Source organism: Pieris rapae, chromosome 23, assembly GCF_905147795.1.
Source record: "Pieris rapae chromosome 23, ilPieRapa1.1, whole genome shotgun sequence".
Taxonomy (NCBI): Eukaryota; Metazoa; Arthropoda; class Insecta; order Lepidoptera; family Pieridae; genus Pieris; species Pieris rapae.
Window position 1 is genome coordinate 579,779 of NC_059531.1, and position 18,649 is coordinate 598,427.

General features: G+C 32.0%; 1 protein-coding gene across 2 annotated transcripts in view; it reads left to right on the forward strand.

The window, feature by feature from the left end:
* Positions 1–11: 11 nt before the first annotated feature.
* The window catches only part of LOC110997124 (choline-phosphate cytidylyltransferase B), a 30,689-nt gene continuing 12,051 nt past the window's right edge, over positions 12–18,649 (forward strand). Inside the window, exons 1-2 of one of the 2 annotated variants that reach the window (XM_045633386.1) lie at positions 12–477; positions 15,726–15,948. In XM_045633386.1, coding sequence (XP_045489342.1) covers positions 343–477; positions 15,726–15,948 — 358 coding nt within the window. In that variant the 5' untranslated portion in view covers positions 12–342. The remainder of the gene's footprint in view (positions 478–15,725; positions 15,949–18,649) is intronic. The other variant, XM_045633385.1, reaches the window with a different exon arrangement.

Genomic DNA, 18,649 nt, shown 5'->3' on the forward strand with positions numbered 1-18,649 from the left:
CCGTCTGACTCAGAGAAGTTTTGGTGTTTTATCATCAATCGTGTTGTATTTATAAATTATTTATAGTTATAATTTTATTCATTTATTGATAACTGAATAATATTACTTTAAAATATATATTTACTTGATAAATTTTATTATATTAAAGGCACGTGCCATTCTAATCACAATAACGTCGCGGTTTTAATCACGGTCTTTTTTTTAAAAATAGAACTCTTACGAAATCCTTACCTGTCAAAACAAAAAACCTTAGTTTTATCAACTACGAAATTCTAAAAAGTAATAAAGTAAATCAGTGTACAAGGTCTATTGTGTGTTCATAAACCGGCGTGCCATGAGATAATGTCTCGTAAGAGAAATCGAATGGAAAACGAAAAGGAAATGAGTTCTAAATTGGAAGATAACGGCGACGGACCCAACGGTAGTGATGCGAGTTTTTGCAGCAGTAGCAGTCAAGTCTTCGCTGATGGTGCTCAGGTTGGTCTAAGTTATGAATTCTACCTACTACTTCATGTTTAGTATTAAACGCGTTTATAAAAAAATTGTCAGTAACAGTGTTCTAATTATAATAAGAACACATGATTTGTTATAAAAATATTTTATAATAAAGCACCAAACATTCAATTGAAATATTACATTTCTTTAGTATTCTTAACTAAAGATCAATATTGTGTGACATTATCTACTTAAAAAAAAACTTGTGGTAATAGTCATGAAGTGCTTTATCATATGTATTAGTTGCTATATCATGTTTCTAAATAATTGATAATTTTCTGTACCCAAAAGTTCAACATTTCTGACTAGGTCTAAAATATAATTCTAATGACAATTCCAATAAGCTAAATTATTGGAATTGTTATAGGAATAAGTTTTTTTTTAATGTAATATGCACATTTACTGTATGATTACAAATATTGTTATGATTACTAATAAACATTATTGTATATTACATGTATTTACCTACTATATTATACTATTTTCTTTTTCAAAATGTACATATAGAAAACCTTTTATCTAATAATGGGTAATACACAAGTTTATTTTTTTCATTGTTGATATAACCTTAATTGAATTTTTAAAAATACATTAACATGCTATGCAGATTTAGTTATTAATTTAATAGACATTACCCATGCTTAATATTGTAAACATGTTTATTGAATTCATATCAAAATGCAATAATAATAATGTGAGAGGCCAATAAAAATTGGGCATATTTCCAAGTGTGTGGTGTGATGCTGCTATTTCTTTTATCTTGTCTGTGACAATACTTATGACCACACCACACATAGATATTGGTATAGACATTGTTTTGGTCGCAAATGTGGCCTCGATTCTTGTATTTAAAGTGGCCTGTCTGAACCTATCCATTGGTCCTATAGAAATTAGATATTTTGTTGTTTTGGTTTCTTATTGACATTCAGTAAAGGTAACATTAAAAATTCGAGCTTTCACACTGTAACTCTACATATCAAATCAAATCAAAAATCATTTATTCATATAGGTAACATAACATTTATGAACGTCAAAAAAAAAGAAATATACATTACATGATTCTAATTTTAAATTTACTGCCAGTTCTCAAATCAAGGGCGTAGAACGGAAGAGAAGAACTGGCAATAAACTCTCCGCCACTCTTTTTAATTGCCAAGTTTTATTTACACATTGTAAGGAGCTGCAATAGTATTAATGTGTAGAGCCTTAAGCATTTTTTGTTTTATAGGTAAATAAGAATAAACTATGTAAACTATCAACCCTAGATATAAACTATCTCTGAATTAAGAGTATATCAATAATTTTAGCTTAGTCAAAGTCATTGGGGTGAGATAAAAAAAAGACAAAGTTGTGTAATCACATAAAATAAATCAAGAATAAAATTATTCACTCTATGTCGTAATATAATTGATATATATTTTGAACATCGCCTAAAGGCTCAGTCTGAAATGCAGTTTAAGAACGCCCAAGGGCGCCCTCTGCCGGTTTTCTGTAACTTGATATGTAAAGCGATATTAATCTCGAAATTTTTTTATGCAATTTTCATGTAGTCATCTCAAGGTCTCAATATCCGTATAGCTGATATCGCGACCTTGAGATGGCGTGCTAAAAATTTTCAGACTTTAAAAAACACGTATTTCACAAAAAGTCTATTAAATACGTAATGAGAAGTGGAAAAAAATATTAAATCGCCAAGGCTGATAATAATTCTAGAAAGTATGTATATCTAATCGTTTAACGTTAATTTAGTTTTTCGTGCTGAATTTAAACCCCAGATTAGATATACAAACAAGAAGCATATCCAGCTATGCTGGAACCTGAATGGCATTTCCGTCGTTTTCCGCCATAAAGTTAAATATATAACAAATAAATCAAGGCGGAATAAAAATTAAAAATCCGTAATACACGTTGAACCCGGATGTTTTGGGCAGTGTAATTTATTATTCCCTTCACTCTATATAACCTTAACTTAAAAAAAATACTTTCAGCAAGCATACGACGTAAATAATACTCTAGAATAAGAAACAAAATTACAGTCATATAGCAAATGCTTGTGTCTGAGACAAAATGATTTGATTGATTGAGGTTTCAAATCCCGCGGGAATTTTGCTGGATTGACTGCATAAAGCGGGATCCCGCAGTCACTTCTCTTTTTGAAATTATGATCTTAAAAAACAAATGTTAACTTAATGGTTTTATTTCCCATCCTACTTACAGAACAACATATTTCGCCATCAGCCTTAAATAAATTTAAATTATTTTCCATAGATTGTAGGCTATCTGCTTCTCCTATGTTCAAGTTCTATGATCTCTGTGTCGTCTTTAATCGACTACCGGCGGGGGTCTTCCCTGAGAGAGATGACCTCTAACAATTCAAAATTCAAGCGTCCTCCTTCCTTTAAGGCCGGCAACGGTTCCACTAAAAATGGGTGTCTATTTTTGGCGTCCCGTAGGCTCGTTTGCCCCCCTTTTATATATAAAAAAATACATATCTATTTTAGTTGGCGATATATTTAACGTGCATTTCAGACGCAAAACAAAAGATTGAACGTCAACGTCGCTCGTAAAACGCGTTAAAAGTAAACGGCGGAAAATTGAATAAATTTCCACCTGCTAATGCTTGCGTACTGCAAGATATTGCGTGATACATCAGAGCCTAAAATTGACCTGGATTCCGTTGGATCGCAGTATGCTGGTTTGCAAACCCGTGGAGCGATTCGTATGAAAAATTCACCATTTAATACGCGCCATCGTTTTTCCTTGATAACTAAAATAATCCCTTTAAATTTTTATAATTCTTTCGTTTCATAATTACGTTCTGGATATATAAATAGAAACATGAGCCAACAATGACCGCAAATTGGCGAACGCCACTAGGTCACTAAAGCGGTCGTCAAACCTAAATCCTATTTCGCTTTGAAATGGGTAATTTTAGAACATGTGACAATTGTCACTAACAGAGAACAACGGTGAAAACGTTATCATCATCATCATCAAGTCTCCGTCTACTGGGTTTTCTTTAGCCACCGGGTTGTGAGTTTCGCAAGGACCTTGGGGTTCTGTCGTTTGCCATTAGGTGCACATAATATTTTTTTAAATATCAGTACTCGATAGGTTTTAATGTAAGATATCAACTCATTAGTTAAAGTAGAATTAAGAGTCGCCTTTAATGCGTTAAACTTTGGGAGTTTACTTAATACGTTTTTGACATATGGGAGTCAAACATTTTGGTTGTTTTCTAAAAATTGTTGCCATAAATCGTTAACTATCAAATGACAAACAAAGATTAGAGACTTGATTTGATTTGTTTTTTAAAGTTTTTTTTAAAATCTCATATCATTCTTGCTCTGCCCTCCAGGTTAAAACCTATTCTTATTACTTTAACACGGCTTAAATACAAGAAGTTCTTTAGTAAAAAAAGCATTTAGACTGTTTTAGAAAGTGTAATAAGCTGGGCTTATGTATTTATATACTGGTATAAGTCAAACTTTCTTACAGGAGATGAGTTATTGAACGATGTTTGTGCTTCCGTTTAGTGGCGTTGTCTTTTATTTGGTACTACTCTATTACGTTAACTACAGTAGTAAGGTTTACAACTACGTACGCCACTACTCTTTCAAGGTCTCTACACCAGCGTCATATAGGGTTGTCAACTATACTGTTTATATCTTTGACTATAGAACAAAAATAACATTTACAAAATACTGATCTTCTGCTTCTTTTAAAACCATAACTAAAATGGATTCATTTCTTCTTTCTGTTCCCGTAACCTCAGCATTTACTAAAAATAGTTTTTTAAGTACCTAATGAATGCTAAGTTGCGGGAAGATAGAAATAGAGCATATTATATTGATTTAATAAAAAATGAGATGATTTATTTTAATTTCAGTTAAAATAGATTATATATATGTAAAACAGAAGATCTAAAAATATGTATTCAAAACAATGCATAAATAAAATACTGTTAATTTTTCTAAAATACTGTTTAATGTTCTTCATACACCTGAACATAAAATATATATATATATATAACACCTTTTTCTTGTAAGGTTGCTAACCCTGGCGTCACAGACTATGAAAAAACTATCTAAATAAAAAACCTATTTCCTAAGCACGTCATCATATCTAACCCGTGTTGACCTTCACCGCAATTGTAATTGCTTGTTAGCACTAAACCCATGCAAAATTCAGTTATTTCATCACCAGTTTTAAAAAGGCACTTCAACTCTTCACCCCTTCACCTTCACTTTTCTGTTCACCCTACCCTAGTTTAAATAACATGTCTTCTATATGCACAATCATAGATATAACTGTTTTTTTTAGCGGGGAGGTATGACATTTTAGTCATCCAGCCAGACTAGGGTGGGCACTAGACGTTATTGAGGTGTGTACAGATCACGCGAACACTGTAAACAAAATCTATAAGTAAGGCACGCACTGGTCACCTCATTAACTGCGATGCTCTATGCAACAAACCTTAGAAATTGGCTTACCCCGTTAAAAATCACATTTTTGTGATTTTATTAGAAACCATGTCGTCTAGAAATAATGCCTGTATAAGAGTATATTATTTCTGTCCAATCTAATGTAAATTTGTTACATAATATAATAATTTAGTTTAAAATCATTGTACGGTCTTACTTCGTGGCGCGACGCGTTTCTGACGAGCCTCCACGTCGGCGTCAGCCGTCACGCCACCGATACCCTCCCCTCTCCGCACCTCACACCCGCGTACACCTGCATAGAAATTTACACCGTATGCCATGTTGTTAGCGTTAAGATTTCCCTAACAGGCGATCTGCTTACAGACGGCAATCTATTTAATGTCAGTCGGCGTTTTGCTTCCGCGTATTGAACTCGCGTTTCACAGTTATTAATAATGCAATTTTGATTACGTGTTAGTGTAATATTAAATATGTCTTTAACAATGACAACAACGCTTAGGAACGGCCATTGTAATGGCAAACTTGAGACGAATATTACGTGTAAGAAAAACGGAACTGTTACAGACTTTAAATCGGTGAGTAACCTCAAAATTTGTACCGGTTTCGTATGAATTGAAAAATGACCTTAGTTTTGATATCACTGATTTGTTTAATATGTATGTTACTTGAACGATTTTTATTTTTATTAAATTCTATAACTGTGCCCTAAAAGGCAACTATCGCAACTGAAATCCAATTTCATTACACTTGGATTGGATGGAGCCGGCCTTTTAGGGTCTACGAATTTTTCATTTTATCTATAATTTTGTTTAAAACTGGAGTATAAAATCCAATGAAAACCATTAATTCTCGTATTCAAATCAAAATATATTTATTCCGCTGGTTGAGGAAATTTAATATTTTTTCTGTACTGAACTTCGTCTAATTGAATGTATGGTGTAGAAAAAGTGAAAGCTAGTTAAGTAAAGAAAGTGTGATCTAAGAAAATGCATAGGTCAACATAGTTACACCTCTGCATTATCAATTTTGGCTTAGTCGAATCGTAATATTTATGTTAAGCAATTTTAGCAGGTGACTTAAGTTATTATTTATGAAAAGACTTCGTAAAGTACGAATACTATTGTAAAGATAAGAAGTACCGTCCGAGTTATGTAACCTACCATTTAATAATTTGAAGTGCAAACCAAATGTTAGCAATGAACTTACACTCGAAACCACATTGAGCCCTTTATTTTTTTCCATTCTCATCAATTCTTCTGCACATTCTTTTTTGCGATAAAGTCCAATAGGTCGACTTCACTCATATTCTTTATAAACACAAGTCAAGTTACTTTTTATGTTAGTTTTAAACTCATGTTTTAAACCATTATAGACAGTTGGCGAAGAAGTTCACATAATGTAACATCCCTTCAACAACCGCCACCAAACTTCTTTTGCCGTTAGTAATAATAATAATGTTTTCGTGTTTTATTTCCTTTTAAAATGTTGTTAATAGGGAAGCATTGGATACCGGTATATGGCTTTTCAAAAATCGCGCTTTGAAAAAGTAAACGCACATCTTGTTTGTTTAAGTTGGTAACAAATAAGGCACGGACTATTTATCCCGGGGAATCCCCACTTTATTCAAGTTGTTGTCTCCCACCCGCTCTATTCCAGTAACTGCTAGCGTGCGTACATAAATCTTATCAAACTAAATGATTAACAGTTACATATTTATTTTATTTTAATTAAACATAAGAATTATATATTTACTTAACCTTTAATCTTATTCAAAGTTTGTGACTGTTGATATTTTTTAATAAAAAATAAAAACGTAACCAAACTTGATATATTTTTTACCTTAATTTAATTTTTTAATTTTATACGCATTAATCATTACCGATTTGTATCAGTATTGATGATGTTATCGGCAAAAAGGCGTATCGATACTTTCCTAGTATTAACAGCTCAATGTTAGTCGCCAGGTGATATGGACTCCTGGAGTGAAGGCATGTTAGCCAATAGCCTACCAGTATTTTCTTAGTGTTTCTTATTTTAAGCCGCCAGCCTACTTATTTGGCCTGCCCACTCTTCTTTGTCCTTCCATTGTGTTGTTATATTGTTGCATGACTAGACCATTGCCATTTAAGTTTTAAAGCTCGCTATTAGTATGAGGCATCATTACTGAGTAATATTATTTTATATATATTATTCTTAAAACTCAAAATAAGGAAATATGTTAAATTAATTGCAGGCAAGAAGAACAGGCGAGAAACCCTCAGCCACTTCTTTTAATCGCTATTCTCGAGTCATACAAATCGTTTGAACTGGATCAAATCAATCCTTAGGGCTAAATCTGACTTCTATATGCCAAAAATGTAGTTGATTTTGACTCGTTTCTGAATTGTTTCGATTATCTTTTAGCCATCTTAAGCTTATAAAACCGAAAATTATTTAAAAATTGTCAAAGATAAAGATAAATTCTTTTATCTGTTAAGTTGGTAATGAGAACCGGAATTCCACAAAATGGCAGTTCACTCGAAGCCACATTCCACAATAGCTATGCAAGCTATTGTTTCTGTTTCAGTGCGAAACAAGGCTGTTTATTTGAAGCAAATCTATATTATTTATTAATTATTCTACTTTAACAGTTACTACTTATTCGATAAAACGTTAAAATAATACCCACCGATTATCCATTAAACATAAAAAAACATTTAAAAAAATATACACCTGAAATCTTAGAGTGATTAGTATTTTCATTTACCGAATTAAAAAAAAATGTGATAATTTCGATGTGTAAAGTTTTGTTAAGAAAATGAACCTCCATCTCCAAATAGCGTTTTTAGATTAAAAAAAATAATCGCAAAATAAGTTGCCCACCTCAAAACTCGAACGAATTCGCTTTTTTTACTATGCCTTAAGGTAGGAAGGAAAAATCGAAAAATCCAGTTTTTTTTCAGTAAAGCGGTAAAAAGAATCATTTAAAAAAAATTAATTTGATTAATATTAACATGATTTAATTAATTTAAGTTTTAAAAAAATGTCGTGAATAACGCGATATTAAATACAAATAATTAGTTTAGTGTCTACGCAGCGCTAAGTATGATCAAAAAAATTAAAAACATTACACTTGACTTAAGTTACTTGACTAAGGGCCTGTTTCACAATGTATGGATAAAGTGCCAAATAGCTATGCAACACATAAATTATGCGAAAGATAAATATTCCGAATAAGATACTTCGAATTTCATGACAAATAGCGCTATATGACAGTCGTGAAACGCAAAAATACAGTTTATCCTACAAATAAGTAATAAATAGCTTATTTGGAACTTATCCGGACATTGTGAAACAGGCCCTAAGTCTGGATTCTAAGTAAGCATTTGAACCGGATTCGGTTTCGATGCATGAACTGCTCAGCTGATTATAGCCAAAGATAACCCCGACGTCTATTCATTTGTTATCGCTGCTTATGAATATTTAGTCAAAATAATGTTTGACAAGCGGGGACATAGAATTGAGAACCCATAGACAAGTTGTTGCAGTTACCAGTAGTCTTGTAAGTGCGTTACCGGATGACATACGGCTTCTTGATGGCCCTAAGTAACAGGTTAGAATGGCAGCTGGTGGGGGAGATATATATATATATATATACTTCTGGAGATATACAGCTTTTTCTATTTTTAAACATTAATTCCTATTTTTAAACAAGGATATAAATGGAGATAAACAGTAGTCAACAATGTTAATAATGTGTTTGAACCGGTCGTTCGTGAACTTTGATGCAACGTATAACGAAATAAATAAAAATATACGTATACGTCAAAATTAACATTAATATTATTTTATCGATATTTAGTTCGACAGGAAACGGAAGAACGTGTAACAAACAGCGAGAATATGTTAATTGGTTTTGATTAGTTTGAAGGGGATGATTCATAGTCGAGACTTACGCTATAACGACTCCCATATGTCAAAAGAGTATTTAATTTTCAAGCCGGCAAGCCGTTTTTCTCACGATGTTTTCCTTCTAGCGAATGTTATATGCGCAGGTCGAAAGTCCATTGACGCACAGCCAGAGCTGAAGCATAAGTCCATTGGTACTGTTTTATTTATAATTATTCTCGATTATTATTTGTTATTTAAAACTTAAATTCAAAGAAATGCTGTTTAAACCCCACAACTTTCATTTATTTAATGTGCAAACACAAGTTAGTTAAGCTTACACAGATAAAAAATTGGTCCTTCGTTCCGGAATACAGGAAGGGTATCTATATCATTATCATATAGCAATATACCCTATATTGCCACAAAATATGCTTTAATTAATTTAATCACCTTCATTATTTTGAAGCATATGTCTATCTTCTGTATTATACAAAACACTGACGTAGTGACGAGTGCCTTACGCTAGTCTAAAGAGTCTTCGGATGTGATGCCACTCCTTTTCTTCTACAAGCCTGTCTTGAATTTTGCCCATGAGCTGCGACAAATTGTATTGATATGTGCCTGTGTGTAATATGCGACTTTCCGTATTTTAACAGTCTGCATAAACTTCCGTCGACCAAGTTCACCAAACAACCTCAAAGGCAACTGAAAACAATCTAAATCTATTGCGAAAAAACATTATTTACGGCGCCATTTTAGAAATAAATAAATAAAATAGAAATATCCATAGTAATATTTATATTTATTTATAAAGTCTACAACATCTTACATATTACGAAATCTACTGATAATTTTATAAAATCTTCTATCATTTGTACTTATGTTTACATATTAATGTACGACAATATATGTAAACATAAGTTTTTCAAAAAATTGGAATTAAAAAATCCAATTAAAAACATATACCTACCTAACAAGAATTTATGGTTCTTAAAGAAGAAAAAAATCATCGGCAAAACAGCTAATTAGGTTCGAGGAATGCACCCAACAATGCTTTCTCTAAAACCGATCAGCCCACTACCGAATATACCCAGCTCCGGATTAGCTATGTTCAATCCGTTAGTCGCGAAGAATTTGAATATGTATATGTTTCATATTGCCTTCGACCATTGTTCGTAGGTCATATGACATGCAATATTACTGGTATTATTTACATATGTATGCAATGCTTTTTTCCAACATGTTCTAATTACACGTACTATGCAATTGATATTCTGAATATTTATACAAACAACGTCACGACAAATATTTATTACAGTACCATTCATATTATATATATATATATATATATAAGAAATAGGCAAACAGTTATGTAAAACAATCTTGCGATCCCATCACTGTAAAATTTTAATAATATGTACATTTTTTCCCAATATGTCCCCCTTTTAACACAAACACGACCCCCTTAAAGTCGCAAATCGCCACTTGTGAAACGTTGTAAAAAAAAATATCTAAATGATTATTTGCGTGAAACGTTATAATTAATATTAATTCGATAACGTAATAACAATAATTTAATTTTGTACCATATTCTTGGAAATAGATTATTATTATCTTTAATATATTAAAGATATCAATATAATGTATACAGTGGTGTACAAAGTAAATTCATTATATTATGACACATAGCCAGACATCGCATCACGCCACCTTCTTATCTATGGTTGAACCTTGACATGTAGTAATCATATTGAGGGCTCTGTGGGTCGCATATGGATCTGTCACGCTCATCCCTCAGAAAGATAGATAGAAATTGGTAGATGAGTCGAGACATGATGAAGAATGTCGATTATCTTGTTGATAAAAGGGCCTGGGACTAGTGCTAGACAGGCTACATCTAATTAATTTGCGATATTTGTTTTAAATTGTGCGGATTCGCCGGATTTTTATAATAATTGTATCTGATTGTACCACTATCTTGGCAAATAAACAATTTCATTTCATTTAAAACAAGTGTTGTTTGATTAGTTTTTTTTTAATTGTTCCGAGAGCTTTTTCGCAGCTTTGTTTTCTTTGTCAAATTAAATGACGTGGAATAAGTCATACCTGTATCTTATGCCCCGTAATAAACATACTTAATTTAATGAATATGACTCTCTTATCCTAAAATTTGCAGCACAAAAATTTAATTGTTTTTAAAATAGTTATTGTGGCTACGAAAATGTTTTTTTCTTATTTTTGATCGCCTCAAAACAAGTGTATGAAAGAATGTTGTACTCAAATTCATTATTATTAACACATTAAGTGCTCTTTTCTCGGATCCGAGTGGAACGGGGTCATAGTAGCCTAAAACATACTTTTTTTGTAAAAATATGTCTGGTCATAAAAAACAGGTCTACTAATAATATAAAATGTATGAACTCGTAAGTATTTTGATGTCAATACAGCCGAGTTAGATACCACTTAGTTATGTATTGAATAATTTTTGTTTGTTTGTTTCCTTTTAATTTTTGAACCGTTTGTAGTAAAAGTCTGATGTACTTCATCTCTGGCTATATTTGTGTATCTGTTTGTTATTATGTATATATAATTTATGTTAGCTTTTGAACTTGACTCAATGTCAACTTGTGACGGTAACAATAGATTTTACTAACTCGTATAAAAAGTATTTGCGTATTAACGTGCGTCATGGGATAAAAAAATTTTCTAAATAAATTATTTTAAAATTTCAATGCTAAAAACCGTCTGCCGTTCACTCGGGATGTCATTAGAGTTTTTATTGACTTTGGATACGGTTAATTAATATAAAAATATACATATATATGTGTTTGTTAAATTGTGTTTTTTATGTTAAAAGACTTACTTACTTACATTGATTTCTTATTAATATAATTAACGAATAAAAAGTAATCGTACAGCAAAAACAATAATTAAAATGTATTATTAAAAGGAGTCCCTTTAGGCAAGGTTCCGAAGATACTGGCAGCGTTCCCCCTTTGAATAGCTAGACTAATTCTTTGTCCGAGGTAGCTGCTAGCTCTTCGGCCTCTTGTGTCTATGTCTAGCTCCCTATCTAGCTAGGACTCCACGGGCCAAGGGTCTCGACACAAAATGGGACAAAATCATATTCGGAGCCTAGACCTCCTCTGTATTTGCAAGCTTTAGCCTTTTCAGCCGCTTTGCGAGCCGCACGAACTTTAAAAGTTTAAAATAGTAATATGTATTACAATACATATTACTATTTTAACTTTTCTCTTTTCTGTCTAATTAAATTTGACAAAATTTTGAAAATAAATTCAGATTATTTATAAATATATAAAGACTGTTTTTTTTTTAAATTCTGTTATGTATTTAAACGTTCATAATTTTAAGCCAAAGCAAGATGGCGCCGTACCAGTCATTATGACGCACTCACGAAAATAATCATCAGATTTTTACGTCTTAATTATGATTCCTTAAATATTACTGTTAATAATTTACAGTTAATACACATAGTCTGAGATCCGGGATTAGAAAAATATACCCTCATCTGTTATTTAGATGAAAGAATTTTTTATAAGCTGATTTCAATATCATGAACTTATAAAAACAATCACTACCATCATAAGCCTGCTGCAATTAATAGTAACTAAGTTTTATTATTTATCTTTGGCTGCATCAGCCTTTTATAAGATAGCCAAACATTATTATATTTAGAATTCGACGTCGTTTATTGGAATAAGTTTTACCTGTATCTTAAATAACTCTTTAACATGTGCTATGATTCAGAGTTAAAATAGAATTAAATATATTAACGATCGCCGCATGTACACATCTCCATACTTGAGAGTACAACACTTTCTCTAGAACCTTGATTTCAATTCTTAGTACTCGTGTGAGAAAGTGTCTAGTAATAAATTATTTTGTACTACCTATTCGTGTCGTTACCTTTTGATGTTTTTAAGCGACTTTAAAAAATATGTTTTGACATGTTTGTCGACTTAAATAGTATCTTCATACCATGGTGTGTCAATTATTATGGTGTGTTAAGTTTATACTACATATTTGCGTGTTGTTCTCACGAGTATTTAAGTGCGTGCTCCTATTTCTCCATGCCTCCCGCTGATAGAGGACAAATCTTTGTTTTTAATTTATTTTATTATTCTTTATTACTCAATATGTAATTTGGAACATGGTGTAGTGGTTGCAGCTCCCTACAAACATTGTGTAAAAAAACTTGGTGATTAAAAATAGTGGCGGAGAGTTTATTGCCAGCTATTCTCTTCCGTTCTACGCCCTTGATTTGAGAACGGGCAGTAAATGTAAAATTAGGTTCATTTAATATTTCTTTTTTTGACGTTCATAAGTGTACATTATGTTACCTATATGAATAAATAAATTTTGACTTTTGATTACGTAAGCAGATTTACTGTAATTTACTCCTCCTCTTGTTAGCAAAAGTAAGCAAAACTCTCCAAAATAGTACTACATAAACGTATTGTAGGAATCCTTGAAAATGCATTTTTTAACTTCAAATCAAAAGTTTTCAAGCATAGACAATGTGTATTAGAGAAAATAATTAATATTGACGTAATTACTAATCAAGAAAATCAAAGCCCCCCACCCTCACCCCCATAATGCTGACGTTATACTTGAACGGCCCCCATACAGAGTTGTATATAAATATACAACTCATACCCATGAATGCCCTGCACCAATGAATGAATGAAAGGTGCGTCACATACGATGATGAAGTAATTCACAGCGTATTGAAAAGAATTTTTATTCGAACGGGCTTCCGTTTAATTCAAAATCGCCCACGTAGCAACATTTTCCTTTCAATCTACGATTTTTATTACGATTGCTTTCCGATTATACGGACTGATTGGTATTTTTTAAATGTACATTACTATCTTGTGGATTTATCCTATTGGTAACTGAAATTATATATAACAAAACTATTATACTATATAGTCAAGTATGGAACATTATATACATCTTTAACATCTTGTGAGTGTTCGGAGATTAATACCTGCAGCTAAGTTTCATAATCGGACATCGTGGAAGAATACGAAATTCCACCCGTGTTACCTCTACGTCCGTTGCTCCACTAATCGTTTTTGAGGCTAGAACCCTCAAAGTCGGGGTATTTCATAAATAATTCGACTCAGGGTGTTTCAATGGAATTCTCTAACCAATTTTATATATTTTTTAGTAAATTAGGTTATATGTACTTAAATAATTTTTTAGTCTTTGCGAACACTGTTAACATTTTTTTCTATTAGGTATTTATTACATTCCTTCTATTTTAACTATCTGCTGTGGTCTTTGGGAGAATGACCAACGCAGTGGAACAATCTGCTCCTCAGCATGATGCTGAGGCAGGGCCAATTACAGCCACAGCACACACGCATAACACATTAAACGAGCCGAATGAGAAAAGAAATTTTTTTTTTCTTTGATGATTGTTATTTTGTGTGGCTATGTGCGTGTGTTTTGTTTGTAATAAATGTCTCTCCTGTCAGGCGTTCATTGGGGCGTAGTTTTTCACTTAATAAGTGAAGATTAAAGAACTAGCGAATCTACTATTGTATAGCGGTTAATATATGTAATCATTGTAATGAAACGTAAGCACAGATGGAAAGTGTTGAATAAACATGCGACTTCCGGTGGAAATCGGCCGACATTGTGCGATGAGTACGAGTTGACCAGTCTTTGTGAATATAATCTGTCATACTTTTTTAATTAATTGTTTAAATATGGAAATAAAAAATTTCTACTAAAATGAACAATATAATTATGTTATTATCGCTATACAAATGTGGGAACCCCACAAGCCGCCTGAAGCTAGTTTGGGGCCGCAGTCGATACAGAAAGATTATGGCGTGTGTCAGGCATAGGAGGGTGATAAAGATTCAGAAATCTGAGGACCAGGCCTAAAAAGGGGGTAGCATTGATTTATTATTTATTTGATAAAGACAGATCATAAATAATATAATGTACATAGGCGTCCAACTTTATTTATTTTATCATGTAATACGAGAATTTTATACATATATATTACATTTTAATTCATATAAAAATTATCATCACTTTTGTTTTAATTAGTCATACGTTTTTCAAACGAAGATAGTTTAATTCTATTCTGCAGTAATAATCTTGCTGATAGATACTCACAAACCACGTGGGTTTGCTGTAAAATCTGCTTACTAATATGTCGTAATACTATTGGAGCATTGAAATTTCCTTCGCTTGCAGGAAAATGTGAAATGTGAACGAGTGAATTCCTTTACGTGGTATGTCCAAAGTCTAAAACACAAGTCTAGAAGTAATCATATGTTTTGTCTTTGGTTTAGTACATTTAAAAACTTTTTTATTGAATTGCTATTAATATAAATAGTATTTTGGTGATCGCGGTCAGCGAAAGAATGCCCCATTAGATTTTATTAACTATAAATATTATAGGAAAGAAATAAAATAAGTAACAACGATGTATGTAAATAGGCGGATAGCCGAAAATAATAATAAATTATTTATTTTATTTAGTTATTCGCCTCTCTGAAAAATCGTGTTAAAAAGATGCCCATCTTTTTAACACGATTTTTTCAGATTCACGACAGATTCAATGCTTTACTTATTTTAAAGTAAGTTTTGGTGCAAGTGGACCGATTTTTTTAATTTTTATTTATGGTAGTCGATGGATATAAGCCTTTCAGTCGAAATTATAGAGTATAAATTTGGCTTAAGATAACAGAAACAAAAATAATTCGGTAGATAGTACGAGTATTCAAAATTAAATTTATGTTAACATATGTGGTCATATTAACACGATCTAAAATAATACTGGTTGACAGTTGTCTATGGTTTATTATAAAAATTAAAGTTTAAGGTTCTAAATAATAATTTTAGAATTTACAAAGTGTTCCCTCTTCATAGGCACTCTGCACATCAGCGCCGTACAGCACAGACCCAGCCGCAGTAGCGGAGCGCGAGAGATGTCGCTATGGCCGCATTCCGCGGTCGAGTGCACTCGCTGGCACAGCACAACGGAGGGTTCGCGTATACGCGGACGGTATATACGACATGTTCCACCAAGGACACGCGCTACAGTTGCAGCAAGCGAAGACAGTTTTTCCCAATGTATATCTCATCGTTGGAGGTATGTCTACATTTTTTAACAATATGAAAAATGGTTATAGAGAATAGACGACGACGTATGCTTGTAAAACGTATTTTCGCTAGTATTTCGTGAACACGTAAAAAGTTGTCATTCTTTCTTAATGTTTACTGTCATGGAATGCCAAAGAAACATAACGTCAATGAGACGCCATCTTGTCTAGAGAGGCGTTTTGGCGGGCTCGTGAAATTATAAATATTTAATCTGAATTTTAAAAGCTAAAATTAACAGAATTAAAATAAACACTATATTCTGGTTATTATTGTTTAACAATAAACACATTAATAACCTAGTTTATTTTAATTGTTGAACCAAATACTTTTTAGAATGCAAATTGAAAAAAAAAATACATGTATAGTATATACATTACTCTTATAAAAGATATTACGTAACAAACAAGCAAAAGTATTTACATTATTATATTCATGATAATAATTCGACATAGCAAGGATATTTGTAATAATCACAATAGTATGTTATTATCAAATTCAAATGATAACTTATCTTTATAAATGTCACAAAAATAAACAGTATTCAAGGACAAAGATTTGCCTGCGAAACTACTCTATGAGAAATGTCAGAGATTTTCGATGGGCTGAAAGCCTAAATAAAAGAAATTACAGTGCCTCTAGGGACTGAGAGTTTCCTTACATTGATTTTATTTTTGGAGTTTATGTCCTGGTATCTAGACCTTTAGGCCAAGTCATGAGTATTTTTATTTGGTTTATTATGATTTTCCCACTGTATTTTTGATAAATTTATATAGAGGCACATAATTAGATCTATTTTTTAACATATCCTTATATTGAGTATCTATCTCAAGGTTGCGAGTGTTGGAATCTGAATAATGCACCAAGGAATGCAAGACCGGCCTGGAGTGGGTCTAATAGACATAGACATAACATTAATCACTAACAAAACACACACAGAAACGTACAAAATAACAATAATCAAAGAAAAGAAAAAATAATAATAATAAAATAATAAAAAAGAATGAGAGATATTTTTTTAAAGAACAATGTATGTTTTTAGTATGTGAGCGGTCTGTGGTTATACCACATTTACAAATGTACCAAATTTTGCCCTGTCTCAGCATTTATCTGAGCAGCAGAGTGTTTCACAATGCTGGTCATTTTGCCAAAGACCACAGCAGCTAGTTTTGCACCTCAGTTGCAAAAAGAACTGTTAGAACTGCTGAACTGTCTTAGACTTAGTAGAAAAATAATTTTAATAATAGTAAAAAGTTAGTAGTGTAAGTAATGAAGTCTTATCTAAAAGTAAATTAAATTAAACATTAAGAATAATTGTTAACTTAATATAATATAAAAAGGTTTAAAATTCGTCACGAATAAAGGACTACTTTGGTCAAAGATAATTTTATTGTCTATTGAGTGAACTGACAAGAGGTCTGCTTTTTTTTAATTTTATGGCAATGGTGGCAACTTTATGCCCGTTGCAAGTAAAAAAGAATTATGTCTTTGCCAGTTGCTATACTTTAAAGAATAGTTAGTCTCTTTGTAAATATTTTAATCTATTACTGTTTAATGTGTTCTCGTTATGTATTGTTTTGTGTGTGATATAACTAATTGTTATTTTGTTAAATAAATAAACTCTAATCTTTTGGTTCATACGTCACTGACTTACGTTAATTTCAATATTTATCCGGTTTCTTAAATACTTGATAAATTGAAAATCAATGTTAATTGGCTCTCTCGGTAATTTGAAGTTCAAGTATCTTGCTCGCCATTACATGCGGTGATTTGAAATCGGGGTTAAACACTCTCTTATTTGAAAGGTCACCGACCTGTCAATTGTCATTTTAAATTTGGACATTTATAGATGGAAACACTTAGTCAAAAATAGTCTTTTTTTTTAAATAAATAATTTAGAATAGTTATATTGTTCTACTTAATTGTTAATATATTTTTAAAATTTATCTCTGGCCCTTTGAGGTTTAAATGATCGATATTTGACTATAGCTGAATAAGTTGTTGAATCATTTTAAATTGAATATATAGAGAATAGCCTTATGTTCTGTATATACTTAATAATCGTCATATCACAAAACACGGATTGGTCGAAATGCATCGTACGATGTAATCTATAAATGTGTAGTAATGCCTTGTGTAATTAGTTTTTTAATCGGAATTGATAAACACGTGAGCAATTTTAGATAACTATTCGAATGAGGGATCTCTGTTTAACAATTATTATTAATTATTATAAGCAAACTTAAGCTTTTTTTTAATGAGGTGAAAATGCACTTATGCAGGCCCGCATCAAGAATGTCGAGTTTTCCGCGGGACTGTGGGGCTGAGTCTACACTCAAATCCCTCTGCTATTCAGAGGGGTAGCGAGACCCCACCCACTAAAACACCTCAGCCCATCACACGCCCTGAAGATTTTAACTTATACCAGCTTTTAAAATAATTAAAAAAACTATTTGATATGTTTTAAAAGTTAAAATGTATATTTTAATATTATTTGTACGGTTTCAATACTTTCTTTGGTTTATATTGATAATAAAATATGAGTGTAAAGAGCGAAGAGATTGTATTCTATCCATCGCCAAAAATGGATAGTCTTCGTTGGGTATGGTTATTGGGAAGGATAGGAGATCGATCGACTGTGACGGTCTGATCTCTGATTGTTTTCAATCTGAGATTGTGGATTAATTATTGGG